The sequence below is a fragment of the Glycine soja genome, chromosome 2 (assembly GCF_004193775.1).
Source record: "Glycine soja cultivar W05 chromosome 2, ASM419377v2, whole genome shotgun sequence".
NCBI lineage: Eukaryota > Viridiplantae > Streptophyta > Magnoliopsida > Fabales > Fabaceae > Glycine > Glycine soja.
The window spans coordinates 38,537,778-38,561,307 of record NC_041003.1 but is presented as its reverse complement, the minus strand read 5'-3'; the positions used below and the strand labels follow the sequence as shown (position 1 = coordinate 38,561,307).

Here is a 23,530-nt window from a genome sequence, read left to right as displayed (position 1 = left end):
ACTTAACATCGATTTTGTCCAAAACCGATGTTAATAAACCAATGTTAAAACTGTTTTTTAAGTAGTGAATACAATTGTAAAATCCGATTACATGCACATGCATCAAATAATTGTGTGACATTCCGTTGTCAAGAGTGCAAGAAGCATTAGTTACGTGTCCAATATAATGGCATGTGTGAGTGCTGCAGATAGTATAGAGAAACTCCATGAATGGTGTGGTCCACCTACACTTTGTTAAGGCATGCAAACGCCTGCAACTCACGCGCTATGTAATGAACAACACATTCACTTAACTGGAAGCTTTCAACCCATGCATCTAGCTCAGCCAGCCTTGCTTTCCAATGCACCGTATCTTTCACAAAATCGACACCAAGAGTTTTATAAATATAGATAGAACAAGAAAATGTACCAAAAATATAAAAAAGAACAACAAAACAAAAAGCAAGCAACTGATATAATCATAATTCCTTTTAGAAGAAATATAAAAATTGCTATTCATTAGCTAACAAATTTGGTGCTTTTTAAAATGTAGAAAGGAAAAGCAAAGGGGTTTTGGATTTAAAAAAATGCAGAAAGGACAAAAAATAGGATAAGTTTTGGGAGTGAGGTTTTGATAAAAATAAAGGGATAAAATTTTTATGAGTAAATTAAGTATGTCTCTTCTGATTTTAAAAAGAAATTACACATGTTTGTCTTTCTTTTTGTTTTGTAAAATCTACACATATCTCTCTGGAAGTTTAAGAAAATTACACATGTTTTTTTTGTTTTTAAAATCTATACAAATTTTCTAAATGTCATCTAAACATTTAACAGTAACAAGTTATGCGTATTGACAATTTTGATTAAAAAAGACTAAAATATATTTTTTGTCCTCATAAATATGGAAATATTTGAAATTCGTCACTACAAAAAAATTATCGATTTTTTATACTTGCAAAATTTAAACGTTACATTTTTTTATCCAAAGTTAGGTTGGAATACATTCAAATCTACATGTATGTTGTTATAGAAAATGTCAATTTTTTTTTAACTTTTTTACATCACGTATATGTATAACCAATGTAAAAACGTTGAAAAACCTAATACTTTCTACAACAACATACACATAGGTTCGAATATGCCTGAACCTAGCTCCAGACATATAACCGATGTAGAAAAGTTAAAAATCTGACACTTTCTACAACAACATACACCTAGATTTGAATGTACTCAGACCTAATTCCGGACCAAAAAATAATAGATTTAAATTTTGCGAGTACAAAAAATAGATATGTTTTTGTAGTGATTAATTCCAAATATTTTCATATTTACAAGAACGAAAAATATATTTTAAATTTTTTAATCAAAATTATCAACGCACATGACTTGTTACTTTCAAATACTTTGACGAAATTTAGGAGGTTTATGTAGGTTTTAAAAATAAAAAAGAGATATATGTAATTTTCTTAAATTTCAGGAGAAACATATGTAATTTTCTTAAAACTCAAAGAAAATCATGTGTATATTTTTCAAAAGAAGAATAAATATATATAATTTTCTTAAACTTAAGAGGAGATATATGTAATTTACTCAATTTTTATTTTCAACAAATATTATTAATATCCTACTTTATTTTATTTTTTATTAAAAAAGAAAAAAGAATTTCTAAATTTCTTTTAAATATGGGCTTAATAAATAAATGCTTTAGTTTTTGTACATTGTCTATGTGAAGATTTTACGGTATAAATAAATTAAATATTATTTTGAAAATATTTATTATAAATTAACAGTTTTATAATATAATTAATAATTTGTAATTAGATCACTATCTTAATTCAATGCATTTAAATAAAATTTTTGATGTATGTCAACTTTGAAATGAGATAAATTTATATTTATCTCAAATTTTTATTTCCATACAAAAAATAAATTCACACTGCAATCGTGCACCCGCTACTCGACGAAAAAAGAAATAATAAAATGAAAAAAACATTTCTCCCCGTTTGTCTATGATAGTCTGACTAGAAAATAGATAACCGGCGGTGGTGCATTTTTGGTGACCGTTAGATATAATAAATATAAGGATGTGACGCAAAGTTATAATATTTTATGAAACTTCCATCCCATCCATTATTATGTATAAGTAGCATACTACTTGAAACATGTAATAATACTTTATGTTTCTTACATAAACATATCACGGTTTAAATTTTAATTTTAAATATGAAATAAATAATAAAAGAATACAAGGAAATATTTTACGGGCCAAAGTTTGTAGAAATATTTCATCATGTCACTAAAAATTTAAAGACTTCTATTAAAGTGATTAAAAATGATGATGTAATACTATAATCTCCATAACTGTTATATCTTACAAGAAAATAAATTAAGTCAAAGATTTTAATTACATTTTATTATATATATCACAGAAAAAACATAAACAAACGAGAAAGACCATGTAATCAATTAACATAAATATAAACACCCAAAAGTCGGGGATGACACAAATGATTAGTTGCTTGAAGTTTTTAAATATATGATAGAAGTTTGATTCTTAATTATATAAATAGAACAACATCGGTGAAAATTATTACACTCTACTTTCTTAAACATTAATTTCATAACTTTTGATTGTAAAAGTACCCTGTTTTCATAATATTTTTTTTACTTAAATAAACACTTCCGAAGTAAAAAACCACAATTGGGTGAAGAACGCATGATGGTGCAAAAACCACCATATAATAACCCCTTCTCTCTTGCGTAGTTGGGTGACAAAGTTTTAATTCCAAAGAGAAAAACGTGGGCCACGCCAAAACGTGAAGAATGATTTGGATTTTGGACTGATGTGGACGGCGCTGATTTTCGCTTCAGATAATAGCAACCGTTCGATCATCAACTTAATGACAGCTCAAACATGGTTGGCGCCAGGTGCTAAGCCTAACGTGCGATCAATCACGTTACATGGTCGTGCCACGTCACTCGAACCGAAAAAACACAGCACTTTATAGGCTTAATTTTATGTCACGATATTTTTTTCCAATATTAAATACGAAAATGATGAACGTAGACATATATATATATATATATATTGATGACAGAGACTTGACCACAAGGATTGTTTTGTCTGCGGTTAACGTTTCAAATAAGAAAAAATGTGCAATTTAAATCTCACGAATAGCTAATGGTTTTTTAATCTACGGTTTATAATGTTGTTAGAGGAATATTCCTAACATTTTCTCTAACATTCTTATGTTAACATTTTTTTTAGAGTTGATATAATTGCTTATTTTTAGAAGAATAAGCAACTCATATAACTTTATATGTAAATAATTGAATCAAACACAAATTAATTCTCTCTATTCTTTTTTTGTTGTTAAACACTACTGATTTAAGTACATATATAAGTTCAAATTTATAATTTCTTTCAAATAAACTGAATTTACTAAATATCTAGTTGTTTATTTTTTTAAGAATTTCTTAATTAAAAATAATCCTGCCTAGGGTAGCTTTGCTATTCTTAGCCGGTCCCAAGCCTGAATAAAAGGAGAGGGTTGTGTTAGGCTTTCGACAGCCAACGTTAAACTTTGTCGAATCTATATGACATGGATCAATTACGTTGTTAATTAAAAATATATTTGTAATAGGTGTAATTTGGTTGACAATACATGTTTAGTTTGCAAAAAAAAACTTAAATTTGTTTCATGCAAAATACACTCTTGAAAAGAGGAGTAAAGAGAGTTTTAAGTTTGATTACTACTAAGAATTAATCACAAAGTCAACCCAAGAGATTAAAGCTTAGTAAGATATTTGGGTCCCACCAAAAGTAGTTCAACAAAAAAAAAATGTGATATTTAAAGAAATTTCTTAAAATTTTCAAAATAAATTGAATAATTATATAGAGGGGATTGCTAATGCCTAGGCACCATATTTTCAGTTGAAATGTATTAGCAATTAATACAAAAAAATTGGACCAAAAGTCCAATTAATTCTTATTTTCTCAAAACAAATATAGGGATACTACAGTTATTTAATATTTAATGTTAAAAATAAAAAAAATTCTTATTCCTCTCTTCTCTTTATCTTTCCTCGTCGAACTATTCCCTACTGCCTCCGAGACCTTGTTTTCCGATTACCCCTACACTTTCAATTGCACCACTATAACTTGATTCATTTTATAATTTACATATGATTTTATAAAGATATCTTCGATCGACTCATTGTCTCGGTGGGAATGGCATGCCTATGCAATATTCATGCTTTACTTTGGCAATTTCAAGAACTAGAAGATGGGCTATGTGTGTGGTACGATGATTTGGCACCAAAGGACATAATATATCCCACGTGAATAGGAGAAGAATGAATTATTGAAAGAAAAAAAAGGATTAATCAGTACTGAAAGGATATACACATTCAAAAAATAAGATTCAGATGCCTAGCAGCAAGGAAAGAAAGAAGATAGAGAAGAGAAAGTATAACGAGTAACTGAAAGAAGAGAGAGGAGAAAGAAATGATTTTTTTCAAGTTTAATTAAACTATAAATTACTGTCTTTACCCTAAAATAATTTTAGAGAAACAAAAGAATTCATTAATTTTTGGATAAATGGTCACTTTTGTATCTGAATGTGCAATTTGCTAAAAAATGCGTCACTAAAAGTGTAAAAAATGTGATAACTATATCCGACCGTTAACTTTCATCAGTCACAGTTAATAAAATAGCCTAGCCTACGTGAAACAGAGGGACAAATTTGTCACTGAAATAATTGTCAACGTGATTATATCTAATTGTCAGCATAGGGACATATTTGTCATATAATATTTTTTTTTTACTTTTCGTCTTCTCACTCCGCTGACAAATATATTCCTAAAACGTGAAAATATAAAATTTAGTCATCGAAAGTGTAAAAAGTACAACAAATATATCTAAACGTTAATAGTAGATTATAACTAATTATTATAATTTGAAAAAATTTATAATGATTGTGATAAAAAAATTTAAACAAACTCGTAAATTAAATTGAGTCTAAAAGAAAAACGAATACTCGTTTTATAAACTATAAATAATTTTTTTATACTCTCATGCTTGATGAAAAGTTCAAGTAAAAAAATAATTATTGTAAAACATTATAGTTAAATTAGATCTATGAATAATTTTTAGGCAAAATTATAATTACAATGACACTTTTAATTTGTAAAAAAATCCACCTCCTTTGAAATGATTTTTTTAAGGTTATAATTTTTTAAATGATCAGTCAATAAAAAATAATTGTGTATGATTTAAAAAAATTAAAAATCAATAAACTTTTATTATAATTTGTAATTTGATGTCATTGCATATACTAATAGACATTCATATTTTATTATGAAAAAATTATGAAAAAAACAATTAAATAAATAGTGTTTGATTAAACAAAAATAATGATTTTCTTATTGTTTTACATTAAATTTTTTTTCTTTTTTTTTCCAGTGTTGATAACATTTATTCAAGAGTTAACAACCAAATGATTGATTTTTTTTTTTTTGTAGTTGAAGAAAAGTAAAAAGAATTCGCCAAAACAATAAAAATTCACTTCCTTGGGTAATATTTTATGTATGTCTCAATCGTTTGATGAAGCTTAAAAATTATATAATGGAAATAGACACTTACCACTGTGATATAGCTCTCCCAAAATAATTTCGCAATCACTATAAATTTTTCAAAATTATAATAATTATTCACAATCTATTTTTAATGTCCAGATATATTTGTCACACTTTTTACACCTTCGTGAACTAAATTTTACATTTTTATCTTCTAGGGATGCATTTGTCAGTGAAGTAGGAAGACGAAAAGTAAAAAATATTATATGACAAATATGTTCCTATGCTGGCAACTAGAGATGACCATGTTGACAATTATTTCAGTGACAAATTCGTCCCTCAATGCCACATAAACTATTTTATTAGCGGTGACAGATGGAAGTTAACGGCTAGATATATTTGTCACACTTTTTATACTTTTCAGAGACTAAATTTTGTATTTTCATCTTTCAGGGATACATTTATTAGTGAATTACACATTCAGATATAAAAGTGACTATTTATCCTTAATTTTTAGTCTAAAATATTTTAGTATAGGTTACTAATGAATTCTAAATGAAAAAGAAGTATGTACACATTAGTAATTCCTTTATATATATATATATATATATATATATATATATATATATATATATGAAATTTGTTTGGAGATGCATCTATTTAGGATAACAATGAATAGGGTTTAGATAGGACTCTAGTACCCAAATTTTAAAAGAATATCTATTTTGATTTGAATCCATATTCTCATAAATAACTTTGGTGCTTATCATCATGTAAATTATCAATATTTAAACAAAAGTATCATTTCATACCTTAGTTAAGAAACATACCAAACAAAATATTTAACTATATTTAAATAAAACATAATAAAGTAATAAAAAACATAATGTGAATAACATAAATAAATTCTAACCAACATAAATTTATAAAATAAGTAATTTATAAATTTGCAGGTATGGTGTTTGCACTGCTTAGTTATATGTAGTAATTTATGATATTAAAAAATACAATTTTTTTACTATATATGATTTATATAATAATTTGTGTAACATTATTTTTTATTTTAATTTAATATACTAATTAACATGTGAATATAGAACAGGTTTGCTAGTACAACATATATACCCATTATTATAACCTTTTGTAAATAAATACATATATTTAGAGTCGTTTAATAGAAAATTTTCCTTCTTACCATAAGTATTTGTTACAAATATTCATTAGGTAGGAGTCCAATTGTCATCCTTACACTATCACTATTGACTTGTATGAGTTATGACAATAATAGACACAACGCCGGCCCCAACAATTAGTCCTTGCATTTCCATGTTCTCAAATAGTGACTTATGTTTTCTTTCATCCCTTGCCTCTTTCCTAGCTCATTTCACTTTCTTGCCCTTCTAATGCATAGTAACAGATATTTGTAAAATTGTAAGCATTTCAACCAATTGAATTGTAATTTTTGTCTTTCTTTAGAATTAACGGTGCAACTTGTTCCACATTCAGAAAAGTCTATTTTACTTTTGAAAGGAGTAATATTTTTTTATTCGTGTGCACTTTGGCCACTCTTAAAACAAAATGTGCACATTATAAATACGAAAATATATGTATAAATAGACCCTTTGATATTAAAAAACTCTATTATGTATTTTCTTGAATGGAATTGCGTAATAGAAAGTATTATGACCATTTATTTAATATATATATATATATGACCTGTAATATGAGAATAATTATCTTATGTGAAAATGAAAATGATTAATCTTAACCGTTAGATTAAACTGAAAAGTTTAAATTAAAATATTTTAAATTTAAATTAAAACTTCATTTAACCATACATTTTTTATAAGATTTATCAAATATCTTAAATATTTAATTTATGTCAAAATCGTCACCATAACCATCATCACCGTGATCGTCGACATGACCATCATTGTCACCACACAGCGACATCGACGACGACAATCATGTTGGTGGTAACAACAATGGTCATGACAACATCAAAGTGATGGTGGTGACAATGGTTAACGATCATAGTAGTGACACTAACAACAATTATGTTAGTAATGATGTCAGCGGTTGACGATCATGATAGTTGTTGTGGTGACAGTTATAACAATTATTGTGAAAACAGTCATGACTGTGATGATGGTCTTAGTGATAATAAGTTTAAAATATTTAAGAACATTATGATTAAATCTTTAAAATATTTGATTTTTCTATTTGGTACATCTTATAAAAATTTTATAATTAAATGAAGTTTTAAATTAAATTTAAAATATTGTAATCTTTTCATTTTATTTTAATCTAACAGTTAATATTAATAATCATTCTTATTCTTAAATAAAATAATCATTCTCATATTATATGATACATCTTTTTATATATATATATATATATATATATAAGGACCATGAGGATTGAAGTGATATATGGTTTAAGTTGAATGAGTCCATGTTGATGTAATGAAGAAGAAAACAGACATGCTCTTAACATTATGAATAATATTCATAATCAAATGAACCAACTTAAACATGTGGGTATGATTTGTTTAGCTTTAGATATTTTTTTTTAACATGAGTATCGCTCAGCCGAGAATTAATAATTGATTTCTTGAGGTACGTATTGAGATCTATTTAAAGGATTAATTTCTTTTATTAGATATTTTTTATGTGTATTAATTAAGAATTAAACTTCTAATCACATATTTAAGAAATAAATTATCTATCAATTATGTCACATTAGTAGTTTTAGATTTTAATTTACATAGAAATTAAATTTCATTTGAGGTCACTTTACTTTGATTGCGATTAATTAGAATTGACTTGTCGTGAAGGTTTTAAAAAATGTTTCGTGATTAAGGTTATCGTGATCAGATCATAGTTGTAATTGTGATTGCGTGGGCTGTATTTATATATAGTTTCTTACAACATCAAAGATTATGATAAAATTGAAACTTTGGCCGTCACTGTTATTTAAAATACTAGTTTTCATATATTAGATTAAATATGATATAGTTTAGTAAAAAATAATTCATCACATACACAGAGAGAGGAAGAGAAATCTCTCTCCAGTCTCCACTACTCCTAAGAAGCCAAAATCATCCTATTAATTAATCATTAATTTATTTAGTCAATCATCTTTGTCTATCACCAAAATCTCCAAAATATAATATAAAAACAGACCAATGAGATATTCTTTCTTTTTTTCTTTGTTTCTATTATGCAAAAACAGCCTTTAGCAACCTCCTTTTTCTTTCCCTTTATTCTCCCATTTTTTTTTAAAACAAATCTTGCTGGCAGTGGCACCCTCTTCCCGGAGTCAGTTTCAAGCATTGATACAAATCATTTCTTTTTTGGGCTACATGGATAGATACAAATAATTCATAATCATATATGAACGCAATGATTGATTAATTAATCTTTCGGATGAATACTTGACTAATTAACTAAACACATTAATGGCATATTTCTCCAGGAATACAAGTATATACAGACAATTGTTTTCTTGTAAACAACAATAATCCAAATGATCGCTTATCTCAGAAACAGAGGGATCATCAATAGAAAAACAAAAACAACGTAAGCTTGTTGTTTTTTTAACCTTCGATACCACGCACATAGTTTCCAAAAATGCATAGAAAATGTGTGGTAAGTTTATTTACTTTTGTAATATTTATATTTTTGTGTCACCATGACATTGTGGAATATTTATTAGATTTGTTAACGATTAGAAAAATCTGATTGATTATCTTTAGTTGAATATTCTGATTAAGAGGATGGAACAAGTATCACTTGCATTAACGATTTGTTAATAATTGAAAGTCTTACTAATAACATTGCAAAGTTTTTCCACATCGCATAAAAATTAAACTAAAAAGAAAAAAATAACAGCATACAACATGTAGAAAATAATGATAATGTTAAGAAGATTCCTGTGACAGTTACATGTTGAGGGAGTGGTAGAAGAGTCATTGTGGCAGTTCCTATCTATTCCACTTCATTGAAAGCTAGTCCCACTTGAGCTTTCTTTCCACAAATCTCTCTTTGCATATCTTCAATGAAAACCTGAGTGTCACCAACTCCATCTTTCAGTTTCATCTTTCACACATACACACTTAAAAAACCACTTCTTCTTCTAGTGCTTCTGATCCAAACCACCACCATACACAAAATTCATATTGAAACTGTGTTCTGTTTGTTTGTTTGTTACTCTACTAATCTTTAGAACAATTCAGTCTTTGGATTTGTTTGTGTCCTTTTTATCAATCAAGGCCACACTCAAAATCCCAAGTTTTATAAATCAAGGTACCCGTAGTGTGTGTTTTATGTGTCATCTATGGTATTTCCAAGTTCTGAATTCCCACATTTGTGTTTGTTTCCAAGATGCATTTTTTGTCCTTTTGTTATTCTGATTTGGATTCTGCATAGCTCCCTTTGTGGGATTGAGTGGATTTTCAATAAAAATCAAGCTCATCTTATATGGGTATGTGCTAAGTTTGTAAAGAGGGTGTTGCAGAGGATGAAGATCCGATGTCATTCTTTATTGTTTTTGTTGCTATTGAGAAACTATAGCATTGGATTATGAGGATTTGAATGAAGGAGGTGGAGAGAGAATAACCATGGAATGTTAATTTTCTTTCTGTTTATCCATCTTTTTTCAGGAGACTAATTCATTTCTGGGGGTAAAGAAAGGGGTGGTGATAAATGTGAGTCTAGATTTGTGTCAATCATTGCTAATTTCTGTTAATAGAGAATTTGTATTCAAGTTGAGAACTTGAAAATTCAAGGTGACGGAAGGACACTGATCACTCGAGTCTTGATCTTTTACATCTGTCCTTAATAGTACTTTCATTTCAGAGAATGGCTTCCTTATGAAGAAATATCAAAATTACAGCATAGGCATGATCTGGATTTTTTAGTAAAATATATGATTTGAGTGAGCTTGCTTTTGTTGGATTGCAATGGCATATACATATTATATATTCTCAAGAGTACAACCACTTAGCTGCAAAAGTACATTGAGTTAGTTGAGTATGTCACATAAAAGAGAGATTTGGAAGTTCTTTATTGGATTTCATCATTCACTATCCAATGGCATATGAATTTTCACCCCAATGATTCACATCATGCAATTTATTGGTGTTATGAGTCTGATCTGACATAAAAACACTTAAATCATATATGTTTCAGGAAAACTGCAGTTAGACATGGGCTAGAAGCCTTTTATATTATGTTGGATTTTCTATTAATGTTTATTGTCTTTAGTTACTTGATTCAGAAACCTTGTACAACAAATCATCTCTAAACTCAACTTTATTTTCTGTTAGCATAATGGAATCTGAAAATGGAGTTGCTATGGAGGACGAGAAACATGTCATTGGGGAAACAACCAAGGAGAACATAAACAAAGAAGCTGAAAACAGTTGTAATGCTGAAATTCAGACCAAGAATGAGGTATCTGAAACTGATGTAAAAGCTGAAGGGCCCAAATCTGCAGCAAGTAAAATCTCAAAACTTGCCAAGGTACCTTATATGTATCAAAATTGTGTCTTCAATTAAACTATTAATAATCATTTACATTTAGAATACACATTACATGATCTTCCACAATAACTAAATTCATATAAATGTGGTTAGGGACATGTTGGCAAAGGTGGTGTTGCTTCAAAGAACAACAAATCTGCCACCAAAGACAAACCCAATTTGAAGTCCACAACTTCATATCAAACACACAGGCCAAACCTTTCCAAGAGCTTTTCTTTCCCAGCCAAATCAGCTGGTGGAGAGGGCGTGAAGAAAAGCACTAATGGCACTCTCGCGAAGACAGAAACTAAGCATGCTAATGGGGCTAAAGCTGAGGCTTCTATTCGCCGTTCAAGCAGGCTGACAAACTCCGAAGTTAACTCAAAGGAGGCAGAAACAAACACTGGAAATTCTAATCAGAGGACTTCTTTGACATCCATCACTAGCCTTAAAACCTCTGAGGTACAGAAACTTTTTTTTTTCTCAGTTCCTTTGTTTAGCTTGATAACTTCTATTCATTCGTCTTTGGTCTCCATGTTCATGACTCCTATTATGTCTACCAGTCTGGAATATTTACAGTGAATGCGGTTACCAAGAGCCTTACATCTGAGGAATCTTTGTAAGTCCTAACCACCCAAGATTTAATAAATCCTTCTTTATGTTATGCCTTAGTTATGGTGTCCTCTATCTATATATTTCAGTACTCAAACTGTAACGAAAAGTGTATACCATTAGGAAGTTACTCTACAATCTGTATTCTTTTGCTGAATGGATTACCACCTTGTAGTTTTTGACTTTATCGCAGACATGTTGATCAGATTTCAACCCCAGCAAAAATTGAAAAACCAAATAAAGAGGAAGATGATGCTCATTCTACAACTTCGTATGATTTACTAATAATCTCAGATCATTCATCTTGTCCTTGATTGTCTTTCAATCTCACTAGGATTTTAATATGTTGCACCATGACAATGTCATCCTTCTTTTTCTTTAGCTAAAATGTTCATGAAATGTTGTTTATGTGTTATCAGAAGTCATACTCCTTGTAGGAGGAGCAGTGGATCTGGATTTTCCTTCAGACTGGAAGAAAGAGCAGAAAAGAGGAAGGAGGTAGTTGTTGAAACCTTGCAGCCTATTGATTTTAGTATTGAATGTGCCAGCTGTTAATCCTATTTTCTCCTTTTCCCTCAGTTCTTCTCAAAGTTAGAAGAGAAAATTCAGGAAAAGGAAGCAGAGAAAACTAACCAGCAAGAGAAATCAAAGGTGTCAAAACAAACAACTAAATGAATTCAATAGTTTCTGTTCCATGGGATTTGAGTTCTCATTGCCAGGTTATCACTTTATTTTTTTCCCATTTTTTTCTCCTGATTTTCTGGCAGGAAAACCAGGAGGCTGAGATCAAGCAATTGAGGAAGACCATGACTTTCAAAGCCACTCCAATGCCAAGTTTCTACAAGGAACCTCCTCCAAAAGTTGAATTGAAGAAGGTAACTTATCCATCACATGCTCACACAGCTGTTAATGACTTCTAAATTTGTTTTTTCGAAATTTCTTATGGCAATAGAAGCTCATTTTCATGGTAATACAAAATCTGGTCCTTGTTATGGAAGTGTTTCTTAGCAGAGTTTCTTCTTCGGTATATAAACATGGGACATGCCCTTTTCATTTTCACTCTTCTAATGTATTTTATCTACCATTAGATACCTATAACGCGCCCAAAATCTCCAAAGCTTGGAAGGCACAAAGGATCTGCTGTGAACAATTCAGAAGATAAATCTTCTTCTAGTCCACATGGAAAGCAACAACAGAATGATTCAACCAAGGCAAAGGCAAAGGGTAGTAATAAAGAAGTGATTCCAAAGAAACCAATCAGAAAATCTCAAGCCAAGCTGCAGTCTCAGGAAAGTGCAATCAGAAAAACTGAAAAGGATTCTGTGAAGCCTACTAAAGTCGACCAAGATGCAAAAGCTGGCACAGGAAACAATGAAGAATGCCATGATCCATCAGTTAACAATTCTGAATACCAAAATGACATGGAGCAAGAATCCAAAAATGATCATGATCAGAATGGTGCACTGGTCTTGAACTCATCCACACCCGAGATTGTATCATGAGGTTGCTGTTGGAGTGTAGATTCATATATAGCCGGAGAGTATTTATATAAACATAGGACTCCATGTTACGAGTTATTTCATTATTGTTGTGAATATAGAGGTTGCTTCATGTTCATTATAAATCTTGTATTGCATTTAAAGATAGGTTGCTTGTTGTTATATTGAAGTGTTTCTGTTTGTAACGAATATTTTGTTAATTCATTATTTACCAAACAATTCATGTGTTTTTCCCTCTAATTAAATAAACACTTGACTACAAGACCATTTCTCTTCGTTGCTTGATTGCTTCCTATGAAGCAAAGCATGCAAGAAAGGTTCTCTTCCAAGTTAATTGTAAAGATAACCCGCATCCATCACATAAATGAAACTTTTTGTTTTTGATCTACAAATGTTAGTTGTTAGAAAGATGAAAGAAAGAAAAAAAAAAACTTCAACATTGTAGGCAATGTTCAAGGCAAGCATTCCCCCTTTTATAAAGCATTTGGATCTGCATCACGTTGGCTTTAAAGACACATCAATTTCACACTTGATGCAGAAGCTAATACGGATAGCTTCTAAATGTTAATCCTTGTTGAATTTTACTGAGTCATTATAATTCACATTCTTGGTTTCACTTCATAGAATTAATTATAAATCTAGAATTGAAGTAACTTATAAATGAAAAACACAAATTTTACAAAATTTTACTATTAGCCTGCTTTTAACATAAAAACACAAACATTAATTTCTTCACTTTAAAATCAATTAACAGGAACAATTTCCCCCTTCGTTGAATGCAAAGTTGTTAAACAAGAACCAAGTGTGGCTAATGTGATTCTTTACGGAAGTTTTTCCTTGTTGAATGCAAAACCAAACACAACATAGTGCATGTTTAATGTCATGCTGAGTCATTTAAATTCACATGTTTGATCTTACCTTAAAGAATTAATTGAGTTGAAATAACTTTAAAAGAAAAACTCAAATTTTACAAAAATTGACTACTAACTTGCTTTTAAAAAAAATCACCAATAAATTGTTTCACTTCAAAATCAATTCTGAAACCAATTTTATAAAATCAATTTCTTTTAAAATTGATTAGGCAAATGTTTATTCAAACACACAGTTAGAACTTGTTTGATTCTCACGTTAGAAACCAACAAACTTTGAGTCTAGTCAAACTAGACTATAGTTTTGACAAACATGTTTAACACTTCTCTCCTAACATGATTCAATGGAGCAAGCTTGCGTTATTGTTAACGCTACTAAAAGTAGCTTTTGGATCCAAAAGAACGTGAGTCATGATATATCATTTTTTTTCTTCCGTCTATACCCTTCTCTTTGGGTAGAGCCACACAGGTGGTGGTGTTTCGTGGTGTGCCGTTGCATAGAGAAGAGGAACTGATATTCATGATACAGCACCGCCAAATGTCAACAATGTAGAAGAATTTGGAAAATCACATGTTGCCGCCCATCCATTGCATGCACCGTCAATGTGCTTTCTTAACCATTAGGAAGTTATACTTATACCATAGGACCAAAACAATTTACCTCTGAAAAAAATCTGTTTTCTCAACCATTTGAAAATTTTTAGTATCGTTATTGTATGTTATTATATTAAGCTGTTTTGCATCTTTCTGTTATCTACTTTGTATTTGATTGTTATGGTAATTTATTTGTAAAGAAAAACCAAGCTATTTAATTTATATATATATATATATATATATATATATATATATAAAGAATTACAATAGACTATATAAAGTACATATGGATACTAAAGTCTAAAACCCATTTGGGTTATTATACCCCAAAATCAATTTTGATTTCAAATTTTCAAACAACTTTGTGTGACAATCAAGATTCTAATCTTTTGTTATCCAAACAAAAATAATCTTATAACAAACTCATGTTTAATTAAAATTAAATCTGTAAAATCAATCTTATAATCGGGAAGATATTTGTTCTGTATTAACCATCCTGACATGCACCTCTAAGATTAGTAATCCAATAGACATCTTCAGAACCTTCTACAGACTGCTTGGCATAAAATAAAATAAAAACATACAAACTGCCATTTAACAGGAAGACAATATTTTAGAACAATGTCTATTTTGAATATCAATTTGCATTTATCACTCGCTAGCTAGCATTAGAGCATATAATATTGCGCTCATCGTTGGTGAAGTCCAACATTTATTTGTTGTCATGCCCCACTTTGGGAAGAGATATGAGGTGCTCGGCCCAGTGGTACTACAAGATCCTTCAAAACCTCATACTCTTCCATACGTATTTGAGAACCACTCAAAACCTGTTTCGCCAAATCAATACCAGAACAATGGTTAACAGGTTCAAAAGAAGAGTGAAAATTATAACATCAAAATCTGACATAACAGGAGATAAAACAACAAAACAATAAGATATATCATTAACCTCCATATTCCAGCTGTCATATCAAAATTGTTGCAACCCCAACACACATATGTAGGGAATCAAATTAGAAGAAAAAAATTTCCAAGTTGGGTTCCATGTCCACGTGCCATAAATTTGTGCCTATGGCAATCTATGTGCACGACTTGTGGTTTAGCTGACTTCAAACAAAATTAGCATGAAAATACATGATGGAAAACCAAACAAGAATTTAAAGTCCACAGCCATGGTAGGAGAAGTGGAGAACCACACTAGATGAACTAAACTATAGAATCATAAAATAAGGCCATCGAGTCTAAAGCTATAGAAGGGGAACAACATTAAGCACATTGTAGCTAAGTTGTGTGGGATTTATGTTGTTAAGCTCCCATTTGATCAAGAATTGGGCAACAAAACATTTATAAAGGAAATGCAGATGAAAAGTAACCAAAATTTTAGCAATTGAAATAATGGAGATATCAGATGTTAACTGAACTACCCTAACCAAAAGATCAGAGCCATAATATGGGATTATGCTTTTTTTGCCTGAATATATATACAACCCAACATCATTATATAATGCTTCATGCACCGCAAACAGATTCCTCCTATCCATCATGTATATAAAATAATAAATTAGTATGATATAAACAAAAGGTTCTCACCCTATGAAATGAAGCCCTCCTATCCGTCATGTATGAGATAAGAGCAGGTAATCTACATACGGACAATGCATCAATGAACAAAAGAGCAACCACTTGCCATTGTTTTGTTCTGAAAGCTGGAAGTGCGTCCACAAATGACATTGTCTCCAGCAAGCATGCCTAATAGAAAGTCACGAGAATTAACATATAACCCATCCATGCACCAAGTAAATGGATATATTAAAGAATTTTTCAATACAGATATGAAGATTAAATCCATCTGCAACTTATAGCCTAAAACTCATGAATTTAGAAATTTCTAAACTTTAAAAATAGGGAACCTTGTGCTATAAAGCTATGTGTTGGGTCAGGGAAGGGTAGGACCCAATATGTGTAGGAAGTAGTAACCAGCATTGTCTCTGCAAGAAGCTGATGCCATTGCTTGAAACCCCTGTGCCAAGACTCCCCTACTTTCACTGATTTCTAAACTGATTCTCAAAAATTATATTGTCTTCTCAGACAATAAGGCATAATTTTAAAACCCAAGAATCCTCCTAATTGTCAACCAAAAGCAGTTAATGTGTTGCAGATGCTAAATCAATGTAACATGGAGAAATCATTTTAGTATTTGCTTCCAGCAAAAAGAAGTCACTATTAGTTTGTTTAAGTGCTTAGACCAATGCAACTAGGTATCTTGCAATTATTGCAGATTTTCCCTGAATCGAACCACATAATGATTAAGGAATTTAAATAGCAAGGACTATGCAGGCAGGGACGGATACAAGGGGCTCAGCAGCACCCCACCCCCTCTCCCCAAATTCTATTTCTTTTCTTTTCAATAGCATGAAGTATTTATCCTACAGGCTCAAATATTTTAATTTCCACGTGTCTCTTATTTCAAGCAATGGATCCATATCTATTTCTCACAAAAATTAACATGCATATGCTTATATTAAATGATTTTCCTTTAAGTCCCAATGAATGGTGTAAAACAAACCAGACCATGCCTGCTGAAGTATAATAAATCTGTAATGACTCTTAGTTTGGGACAACTATACTACAAAATAAACTACAAAAATAGATAACTCCAAGATCCTACCATCCCTTGCTCCATGATAGATACTGGTATTGGCAGCCGGAGCACAGCAACAAGCGCAGGTAAAGCTCGAGCAAGACAACTGGCTAAAGTTTGTTTTATTTCAGATGAGCGACCATCTGCCAAGACAACTTTGCAAGGATATTCTCTGCCATTAACTGATAGATATTCTTCATGAAAACTTTCATCCCTCCCATATATATATGCCAAAGAAGATGATGTTGTCCATGAAAAGAGGGTATTCCACATAGTTGCAAAAGGTGACAACTGAAATAAAGTTACACACACAAACAAACAAAAAATTATAAAAAAAAAGAAAGGAAAGAAAGAAAGCACAAGTTATGCCATAGAATATACTGTGGAAATTAATACAGCTTTGAATGTTTCTAAAATTTTCACTAAACTTACAGTCAAACTGAAACCCTCTGGTGGAGCATCAAACCATGAGTCATCAGATTCAAAGAAATCAGCTTCAGAAATTCCAGTCTTTCTTGGCCATTTCAGAGTAACTGAATCATTTTGTAGTATATCAGCATCCTCCACAGTACCTTCCTCAGCAGCATCATGTGGAGGTGGCAATATAGTGATTCCAGCTTCAGAAACTGCACAAGTTTCATTCATAGGCGAGAAAACTTTTACAGACCAATTAATTTAAATAGAAAACTCGTAAAAGAAACAGTAATTACCAGCATCACTGACATCCGAGTCTCCAGAGGCAACTGCTTCTGATGCTGAGCTCAATGCAATAGCACAAGCTTCTGCTGACGCACGACGTAATATATCTTCATCATTGGCAACATCTATATTATTTCCTACTGAGTCAGATTCTTTTTTAATATCTCCAAATTCTTTAAACTCACAAAGATCTTTACTCCCAGTGCTGTTGATTTTCTCATCCGCCCAAGTAACAGTGCGACTAAATTTCTTTTCACCAGCAGATTTAAGGGAAGATCTGGGTTTAGTCTTTAATGATCCACCTGCTTTTTCCACTTGGAATTTCTCTTCAACATTGGCAGGATCTAAATTGGAAGTGGAAGCATCATCATTAGCAATAACTCTACTCGTTTTCCCTTTGACTTGTACAGATTTCCTAGCAGAATCATTCTGTTCCACATCACATTGTCTTTCTGATATGGAGATTGAATGAACATCTTTCTTTTGAATAGCACAACCGGGGGAGAATTTGAGCACAGCTTCACATGATTTAGTTACTTCCTCCTCTTTTTCTGAGGTGCTTAAAATTAAACTGCTCTTAAAAGATGAAGACAAATCTTGAATGCTATCATCATCTTTCCTGACCACTTCAGCATCAACCTTTTCTGGCTGCTTGACTGTAGCTGTTGGTTTAATTTGATGATTAGCAGTTGCATCCATTTGACCTGGCGGTACTTTTGAAACACTATACTCATCTTGCATAATTATAGTACTCACAAAGCCCATCTCACTGTTAATTAAATTTATGTCACTAATTGACTTGCCATGACCAGTTTTGGACCCTGCAATGCAGAATCAAAGCTCACTTGATTGGATAGAGAAAAAAGGATAAGAAATAGTAATTATAGTATTCCATTTCACATAAATTAAGCCTCAGCCTCAGACTTCACAGTCATGCCATAAACATCCATAGGCCTAACATTAAACATGATAATAAAAGGACACTCTTAAGCAAGAAATCGCATATGGCTAACTGATTAGTTTCTCACAATTGTCTAGAAAACCCAAAAAAATCCTCACCTTTTTTAACATTTTTCCGCAAACCCTTAGAATCACGGTTTCTTGGTTTTGGTACATATCCCTCAATTGCATTTGAAGGTCCAGCCCACTGCTCCAAAGACACCTCCCCACTGCTTCTTTCTGTTTTCTCCTGGATTTTCAAATCAGACAAACCTAAATCTCCATTCTTTTGCAAAGTCTCCACCGGTTCCAGATTCAAATTCTCAAACAAGCTAAGAACATTGTTTAGTTTCTCCAGGTCTAAACCAGAGCATCTCTCAGCTTGCAAGCTCCCAGCAAAAGTTTTGCTGCTAACAAGACAATTTGAAGAACAAAACATGTAAGTCTCTTGTAGGTCATAGACCTTGTGCTCCTTCAGTGAAATCCTATATCTACCCTTCCGCGGGCGATCGGATGGCAAAGCATTGCTGCAGAGTGGATAACCACACATGTTTGTGATGGATCGTTCGGTTACAATGTCTTCGTAGTCACTCCTTGACATCAAAGACCCGGCAGCAAACAGCTGGTCTTCATTTTGAATGCCTTCAAGGAGTGACATTTGCAATTTGAAGACGGCATCTTTGACAGAAACAGGCTTGTCCTTTGCCATTGAACAAAAGCTTCAGAACCAAATAGCTTGAACTGCATCATGTACAAAAGAACACCACAATAAGTTGCTTCAACAGTTCAACCCAACAAAACTCAAAGTCACAAGACACAATCATAATTCTATTAGAGCACATAACCCAGAAAGGGAAAGATAAAATTCATTGCATTGATAATTAAGTATTACAAAAACACACTAATTTTTTTCTAAAATGTTTCTAAGATCAAATTTATTCCCTGAGAAGCCTCATTACTCACAATAGATCATGTCCAAATGTCCAATAACTGCACAGATTACACCTCTCACGTTCTATAGCCAACAAACTCCCATTAACTTAGTTACAATAATAGAACGCAGAAATTAAAAAAAAAAATTGTTAAAAAGGTGGCTAGGTTAAAGCTCTTTCCCTATGACCCATTCTTGTTACAAGGCAAGGTTGCAGTTAACGGAAAAAAAAAAAACTTTTACTTGTGAGGTGTAAAAGCAAAGTTTTTTTAACAGAGATAGAAAAGATTGGGGGAGAGAGTGAAAGGAAGGAAAAAATTTCGATTGTTTTCTTTAGTTTTTGTTTTGGAACAACGTTAGTGGGTGCGATGCTTCAATTTCTTGTTTGTGGGTACACGAACGCTGAAATTATTACAGATAGAGAAAGAAGAAGCAGAGGTGTTACTCACAGTCTTACGATCACGATTGAACGAAGAGAGAAAGGGGAGGGAGAAACACTTGATTAGGGATTCGAGGGAAATAACATTTGATAACACCGCACTAGTGTTATTTTATACCTACTTATTTTAAATAAATAATCTATATAATATATTACTTACGGTTATCGTCTATCGATAGTTTATAATATTGTTTAATTGCATATAAAAAAAAGTATTTACTTAATTACATATTTTACTATCTAACTAACTATTATCATTTGAGAATTTTTACTATAAAAAAATCGTCCATTTTAGTATACACATTTTACTGATATTTTAAACATTCATTTAAAAGAAAGAACAAGAAAAAATCAAAATCCTATATCAACCCAAAAAACTTATGGCATTGTTTGATATGAAGGAATGAAAGAGTTGTAAAAGTGAAAAATGATAAAAAAAAAATATTTGAATTAAATTTGAGAAATTAAATCAAGTACTACTTAAAAGAGGATATCAACTTATCAATAATCTTTTGGATGTCAATATTTTTCTCTAGTCTATTTGTGACAGAAACATTTTGGTGCCCACCGTGGGGCCGAGTAAGATATATCCTGATGCAATCCTCCCTAGGAAGGGATGAGTCACTAGAGCCATGAGCAAGAGGCTTCAAGAGGATTGGGTTAGAGTTGTTGAAGAAGGCCTTAGGGTTCTCATGAATCTCAGGGTAGATTTTTGAGCCCATGGACCAATGTTGGATCCAATTATCTTTGTATATATTAGACTAGGATATCATTATATTTGATCCTTGTATTTAGGGCTCCATAATGTAGGTAGGGTACCCTAGAAATATAGGATTTTTCAGCCCTTGTATTTTAGGGCACCTAGACTAGTTTTTGTATTAGGGGTAGTTTTATAATTTCACATACACTAAGTGAATATTGGATGTGTGTTTTGGGAAATAAAATTTAATTGAATTGGTAGAAGCCCAATCCAATTAAATTTTAGAGGGGGAGGTGAGCATTTGCTTTCTACACCCCATTGACACATCATATAGTCACACTTTGTGCACATCCTTCATGTTTTACATGTCTCATGACACCTAAGCACACTTAGTGGAGAATCTTGGAATTGATCTTGGATTAGTGGGCTGAACCATAACAAAAATTCACTAATCATAATTAGTGAAATTTTGACTCCAAAGTTTGGCTCCACAAATTCAATTTCAAATTCAAGTGAAATTTGAATTGAAATTCAAATTTCCCTCCAATTTTGTGTGACACCTAGGCTATAAATAGAGGTCATGTGTGTGCATTTTTTTCAACTTTGATCATTTGAAAATTAAACTTCAGATTTTAGAGCTCTCTTAGAACACAAAATTTTGTGCTCTTCTCTCCCTCTCCCTTCATTCATTTCCTTCTTCCTCCAAGCTCTTATCCATGGCCTCCTATGGTGGTGAGTTTCTTCTAGACTCATCTTTTCCTTGAAGTGGCGTCTCCTCTCTCTCTTCCTTCTCCATTCCGCTGCCATTCATCTTCCAAGAAGCAAAGGAATCCATTGATGAAGAAGATCCTAGGCCTACAAGCTCCAATGGAGCTTACATCATATCCTAACCCCAAGAAATTATGCTAATAACAAGAACTGAAATGAACATTGCAGCAAAGAAGCAACCAGTCGGTCAACATAATGAGGAGATACATGTAAAGGACCAAACCGATTTGACTTCGGTAGTACGAAGATTACATGCTCAGGTCTCGAAGATGCAGAGGCATCATGTCGAAGAAGTTGTCGCCCTTCAGCACAAGAATGCCCATCTATGTGAAGCTCACAGGTTCTGGCACCCTAAGGATAACCCACACGAGGGATGGGAGGTCGAGTCGACCACGGTTAGCTTACCCAGAGCTACAAACTTAAGCCTACTTTTGGGCACTGTTCCCCCTGTCCCTCAACACTTTGGGAAGATAATTGCTATAGTTCTAGAACCCTTTTGTCCCCAGCATCATGGAAGCGACTCTCCCTTCCAACCGAAAGAACTTGACTATTGAGAAATATGATGGTACCACAGACCCATATGAGCACTTGGATGTGTACATCACCCAGGCAAGCCTATACACCACAGATGATGTAGTCCTCTGTCGAGTGTTCCAGATGTCATTGAAGGGACATACCCTTCATTGGCGGCTACCCCCCAACTCCATGGATTCGTTTGACACCCTAGCGACCTGTTTTGGCATACAGTTCGCCACTAGCTGGGCTCACCAATCAACATCCTACAAGAATAAAGGGAACCATTGTGGACCTTCATGGAACATTTAAGAAAAGTTGCATTGAATATCCGAAACCTTGACCCCGCAGTAGCCATGCACCATTTGATAACAACGTTAAGGTTGGGACCTTTTGTCAACAACCTATGCATAAAACTAGCATCTGACCTCAACAAGCTACGGAGGAGAACAGCTAAGTACGTGAAGATGGAAGAACTGGCCGAGTACAAGAACTAGGTGCGGGCGGAAGCCGTGTTGGTCAAAAGAGATAATGATAAGCCTAACTCCAATAAGACTCGCAATGAAGGAAGGAGAAATCGCCCATCCCGAGAATCGCATTATGCTTAATACACCCCCTTACCGCCAGTAGATCCCATATCATGGATCAGGCCTTGGTCGTAGACACTTTGACCATGCCAAAGAGAGCTAACACCCCACCAAAAGTTGACTATTAAAAACATTGTCGGTATCACTGCAATCGCGGTTACTCAATGGAAGAATGCAGTGCCTTGAAAGAAAAGACAGAAGAACTCATCAAGCTTGGCCACCTAAAGGAGTTCGTCCACAAGCCATAGTCACATAGGCCCAACAATCCATACAAACTAGAATCTAGCTGAAGGAAAGACTGAGAACATGCAGGTCAGTCAGAACGGAAGAGGAGTCGAAGCCACTTGAGGGAGAGAAAGGAAAGAGCCCTCGACCAACCAAGGCGAGTCATAAACACCATTGTCGAAGGTTTCGTTGGGGGAGAAGCCATCGCCTCTGGCGAAAAAGGCACGTACGACAAGTTTGGTCTGTCAATAAGGTCTCCCGACATTGAGTACCCAACTTGTCACCCATAACCTTTATGTCAGACGACTTCAAGGCAATCGACTTAGTGCAGGACGACCCCATGGCTATTAGTGTTGAGATAGCCAACTGCATAATTAAGAAGACCCTTGTGGACCAAGGAAGCTCAGCTGACATCTTGTTTTGGAACACTTTC

General features: G+C 32.5%; 2 protein-coding genes across 6 annotated transcripts; one reads left to right on the top strand and one right to left on the bottom strand.

Annotated features, from left to right (window-relative positions):
- Positions 1 to 9,084: 9,084 nt before the first annotated feature.
- On the top strand, positions 9,085 to 13,432 carry LOC114393476 (protein WVD2-like 4). 4 transcript variants are annotated; one of them, XM_028354839.1, is made up of 10 exons: positions 9,478 to 9,863; positions 10,220 to 10,264; positions 10,886 to 11,081; positions 11,196 to 11,543; positions 11,645 to 11,700; positions 11,887 to 11,964; positions 12,113 to 12,191; positions 12,273 to 12,344; positions 12,461 to 12,568; positions 12,782 to 13,432. In XM_028354839.1, the coding sequence occupies exons 3-10, from the start codon at positions 10,890 to 10,892 to the stop codon at positions 13,193 to 13,195; spliced, it is 1,347 nt and encodes a 448-aa protein (XP_028210640.1). In that variant the 5' UTR covers positions 9,478 to 9,863; positions 10,220 to 10,264; positions 10,886 to 10,889; the 3' UTR covers positions 13,196 to 13,432. The 4 variants fall into 4 exon arrangements, with proteins under 4 accessions (XP_028210646.1, XP_028210651.1, XP_028210640.1 ...); XM_028354845.1 differs by lacking the exons at positions 9,478 to 9,863; positions 10,220 to 10,264 and adding an exon at positions 9,085 to 9,206; XM_028354831.1 differs by lacking the exon at positions 10,220 to 10,264 and having other exon boundaries at positions 9,479 to 9,863.
- Positions 13,433 to 15,088: 1,656 nt separating this feature from the next.
- On the bottom strand, positions 15,089 to 20,415 carry LOC114393460 (putative RNA polymerase II subunit B1 CTD phosphatase RPAP2 homolog). 2 transcript variants are annotated; one of them, XM_028354817.1, is made up of 7 exons: positions 20,315 to 20,415; positions 19,055 to 19,675; positions 18,007 to 18,816; positions 17,729 to 17,952; positions 17,324 to 17,587; positions 16,246 to 16,404; positions 15,089 to 15,482 (listed from the first exon to the last, which is right to left on the bottom strand). In XM_028354817.1, exons 2-7 carry the CDS (start codon positions 19,641 to 19,643, stop codon positions 15,378 to 15,380), a joined length of 2,151 nt encoding a protein of 716 aa, XP_028210618.1. In that variant the 5' UTR covers positions 19,644 to 19,675; positions 20,315 to 20,415; the 3' UTR covers positions 15,089 to 15,377. The 2 variants fall into 2 exon arrangements, with proteins under 2 accessions (XP_028210618.1, XP_028210624.1); XM_028354823.1 differs by having other exon boundaries at positions 15,092 to 15,482; positions 17,729 to 17,922.
- Between the last annotated feature and the right edge of the window lie 3,115 nt (positions 20,416 to 23,530).

Coding starts and splice junctions, on each gene's coding strand:
- LOC114393476 (XM_028354845.1), top strand. CDS start 10,890: ATGGAATCTGAAAATGGAGTTGCTATGGAGGACGAGAAACATGTCATT. Junction 11,544..11,644: donor CTAGCCTTAAAACCTCTGAG/GTACAGAAACTT, acceptor TATGTCTACCAG/TCTGGAATATTTACAGTGAA. Junction 12,345..12,460: donor ACCAGCAAGAGAAATCAAAG/GTGTCAAAACAA, acceptor ATTTTCTGGCAG/GAAAACCAGGAGGCTGAGAT.
- LOC114393460 (XM_028354817.1), bottom strand. CDS start 19,643: ATGGCAAAGGACAAGCCTGTTTCTGTCAAAGATGCCGTCTTCAAATTG. Junction 17,588..17,728: donor CAGAGGGTTTCAGTTTGACT/GTAAGTTTAGTG, acceptor ACTTTATTTCAG/TTGTCACCTTTTGCAACTAT. Junction 15,483..16,245: donor GGAGGGCTTCATTTCATAGG/GTGAGAACCTTT, acceptor TTGGCGAAACAG/GTTTTGAGTGGTTCTCAAAT.